This window comes from Mus pahari, chromosome 1, assembly GCF_900095145.1.
Source record: "Mus pahari chromosome 1, PAHARI_EIJ_v1.1, whole genome shotgun sequence".
NCBI lineage: Eukaryota > Metazoa > Chordata > Mammalia > Rodentia > Muridae > Mus > Mus pahari.
In genome coordinates, this window is record NC_034590.1 from 72,860,256 (window position 1) to 72,864,219 (window position 3,964).

Genomic DNA, 3,964 nt, shown 5'->3' on the forward strand with positions numbered 1-3,964 from the left:
AGGCAGAGAGGGAGGGGAGGAGAGGGGAGGGGAGGAGAATGCACAGATGAGCTTACCCCTATGGTTGATGCCATATAATCTGCACACATTTCTGCAAAGTCCCGCTCAAGAACTCCATAGTAGAGGCCATAGAAGAGAAGAGAAATACCAAAGTCCATTGCATCTTCTGGTTTAATCCTGCAGAGGAAGCAGCATGGCAGTAAGGCCTGCCCTGAGAAACAACTGCTTTGGATTACTGATTAAGGAAATTCAAAATACGGTCTAAATTTAGTTGGATTGCTCAAAAGCTAAGGCAAGTGTCAGTAAATTATGAACAAATCCACGTTGCTGTTTTTATATGTCCACAACATCTCTTGAGAATGCCATTACTATGAGCTCCAAAAACCAAGCTAGTGTATTGCCCCGCAAGCCTGGTCCCTAGTCTCAACTCTGGCTGTAGTTCCAGCCTGATGTGCCAGGCAAGCCAGGCCTTGTACTAGCATGGAGTACCTCTCAGAGCTATATGTTAACAATTCCACTATTGGTAAATGCTGGATACCAAGTAGTGGGGGATTTTTACACACACACACACACACACACACACACACACACACAAAGTAAAAAGCAAAAAAGCAACTCACTGAATGCTTCACCTCAAGCTAGCCACCCAAACAGACATGCTTGAACATCCAAGGGCAGGCAACATTTATGACCTGGATAGATCTGAGGCAAAGACTGAAATCACCCTTTATCTCCTGCTAGATCTCTTTTAGGAATGTCTGAACTGGCAGCAATTGAATAAAGTATCCCACCTAAGTGCAATGTGCCCTTGGGTCTCCAGGGAAACAGGGTACAACAGAAGAGGCGTTTCCTCTCTTGACCTGTAAAGACTGCATCTAATAGCTGAGGTTTTCCCTACCCTTCCATATAACCTACTATATTCACATGTGGACTTTTACAAAAAGAGTTTATCAAATATAGTTTTGGGGAATGTATATAATTAGTAAATATTTACATATTTGTTACTATAGAATAGTTCTATATGCTATAATGTCATCAAAGTTAAATTTTGGGTCAAGCCTGTTTATAAATATATGGGGGCTGGTGAGATGGCTCAGTGAGTAAGAGCACCCGACTACTCTTCCGAAGGNCCGGNGTTCAAATCCCANCAACCACATGGTGGCTCACAACCATCCGTAACGAGATCTGACGCCCTCTTCTGGAGTGTCTGAAGACAGCTACAGTGTACTTACATATAATAAATAAATAAATCTTTAAAAAAAAAAAAAAAGAATATATGGATTCTATTAACAGTTTTAAAACTCCAAGGACCAATAATGTATAGTTTAGAGTCATGAATGTTGTCAAAAACTATCTTTGCGCCGGGCGTGGTGGCGCACACCTTTGATCCCAGCACTCGGGAGGTGCAAGGCGGATTTCTGAGTTTGAAGCCAGCCTGGTCTACAGAGTGAGTTCCAGGACAGCCAGGGCTATACAGAGAAACCCTGTCTCAAAAAAAAACAAACAAACAGAAAAACAAAAGAAAACAAACAGCCATAAATTGAGACTTGATCTTTAGCCACTGTCACAGACAGGATACTCCTTTTTTTTTTCCTCTCTCTCTCTTTTTTTTTTTTTTTTTTAACTTTGCCAATCTGGACCATCTACCACCAAAGCTGAATCCCCAACCCATTTTTTTATTTTTAATTTTGAGCCAAGATTAATATTTCTGCTTTAGCCTATGAGTAACTGGTATTCTATGCACACATAATCAGGTTTGGCTTACAGTCCACAGTTAGTATTAATTATCTCATTAGGTAGCCTTACTTCACCCTTCCCGGTCTATTGGATCACTGTACTCTCTAGTCTCTAACCCTGCTCAGGACTGCTTGACTTCATCTCATCTGTGGCAAGAGGGCCTGAAACCTGGTGTAGATCTTCTAGAAGGCCTATGACAACAGGAAGCAACAAGCCCTCATTGATAGGGCTGTGCCCTTATGAATGAAAGACATGCTGACCATAATAGTACTAGATGGAAGAACCCACATGACCAACAATGGAGCAGGACTTAGCTGCCCACAGGATACCATTCTAGAACTACTTTCCTGAACTCTGGCAAGAATGGAAGGGCAGGACAGAATGTGTTCCTGGAGGGGTGGGGCTTCCAGGCCAAGGTGTTACACACACTCATCAGTGTGGACTCAGTCTCTCACCACTGGGCTGTCTGACTACATGAAGGTCCCTGCAGTGTTCTCTGTTGTGTTTCCTCTCTTGTACCCTCCCTTCTAGGTAGACCTGAGGATATCCTTGCCCGTATGGCCAGTTAAGCTCACAGGGTTCTAACCTAAGAATTTGCAAACCTTTTCTGTTAAGGACCAGATAAATATTTTAGATTTTATGGCCCAATTAGTCTCTATCACAACTATTCAACTCTGTTGCTTGAGTGTAAAATCAGTTTCAGACAATTAAGAAATTCTATGAATGACGCTCTATGTCCTAAGCATGATGGTGCAAGCCTATGATCCCAGCACTGAGGAGGCTGAGCAGGAAGGAAGAGCCCAAGTCCGAGATCAGTCTGGACTACAAATGGAAAACCTCCTTTGTTTTCTTACAACACATGATAGGCTGATTTGACCCAAAGGTAAGGTTTGCTAGTCCCAGGACTATACGGATGAAATTATGAGGAACTGGTTTTCTGCTTACTCTTGTTATACTTTTCCAGTGAATACCAAATGTTGGAAAATACAAACAAAACGATGATTTGGGACTCTTGCCTTTGTTGATATTCAGACATTCCATGTTTTCTGCCACCTGGGACCATGTTCTCTTTCTTAGTACCCAAGACGTCTAGACATTCCTCCCCAAATACAAGAAAAATGTAAAGGCAAAGGGTACTCACTTGAATAATAAGTTAAGACCAAAGAGGGTAAACATGACAGCCATGTAGCCAACAATGCCAGTGGCATAGCTGATTTTATAGATTAGCAGGAACCATTTATAAACCAACCTGGAGGAAGGAAATAAAAAGTAAGTATAGCTGGCACCGAACAGTGGTCTCAGGGCCACTCACTCATGAGAAACCCTTCTTCTCAATCCATGGGGCATCAGGATTTGTTGGACAACTTCAGTTACTGTCAAAGCTGTTGACACCCTCAATTGCAGAAATGCCCCTAAATCATCATATCCAAGAATGCTTTGTATCTTCCTGGACTTGGGCCCAAAAAAATCCCTAAAAATAAGTTTTAATCTGAAGGAAATAAGACACAGCTGACCTAAGCCAGTTTCACCCTCATAAATTTAAGGAAGTAAAAAAACTAAAAACCTTCAGAACACAGCATGCAAAGACTTGCTGTTCTTGTCAGCACAGAGACAGGGGAGATGAAGCAGAGATAGTACTGACTACAGACTTTGTGTCTGGGTCTGGTTTGTCTGACTATAGCTTTGCTCCTATCCATATGGAAATAATGCCAGGAAGGATATCTCATGAATCTGCTTCTGAAATGACATATTTCTTCAGAGAAGAAATGAGGAAGGCACTCAAACAGTACCCCTGAATTAATGTGTACGCTTTGTGTTTGTGGGCATAGTAGGGCTTTGTACATCGTTGAGGGTAAGCTGTGTACCCGAGGCTCAGTGATGAGCAATGTGGAATCTGAATGGTGAACTCCAGCTGGAGTTAGGAAGGAGGGGAGTCTCTGTAAAAATAAGACCTCTATAAAGCTGCAGGAGGACCCTGACACCAGGAGTCACTGAGCTGAATGACATTATATCAGACTGATATTAACCTACAGTTATCTGAGAGGAGGGAAACTCAATTGAGAAAATGCCTCCATAAGATCAGCTATAGGCGGGGCTGGTGAGATGGCTCAGTGGGTAAGAGCACCCGAGTGCTCTTCCGAAGGTCCGGAGTTCAAATCCCAGCAACCACATGGTGGCTCACAACCATCGGTAACAAGATCTGATGCCCTCTTCTGGAGTGTCTGAA

General features: G+C 42.7%; 1 protein-coding gene across 4 annotated transcripts in view; it reads right to left on the minus strand.

Moving 5' to 3' along the window:
• Rnf121 (ring finger protein 121) overlaps nt 1–3,964 on the minus strand; it is a 49,436-nt gene that overhangs the window by 10,273 nt on the left and 35,199 nt on the right. For all 4 annotated transcript variants that reach the window (XM_029540984.1, XM_029540987.1, XM_029540993.1 and 1 more), the window contains exons 5-6: nt 2,879–2,986; nt 57–177 (exon numbers count right to left, since the gene is read on the minus strand). In XM_029540984.1, the coding sequence (XP_029396844.1) occupies nt 57–177; nt 2,879–2,986 (229 nt within the window). The remainder of the gene's footprint in view (nt 1–56; nt 178–2,878; nt 2,987–3,964) is intronic.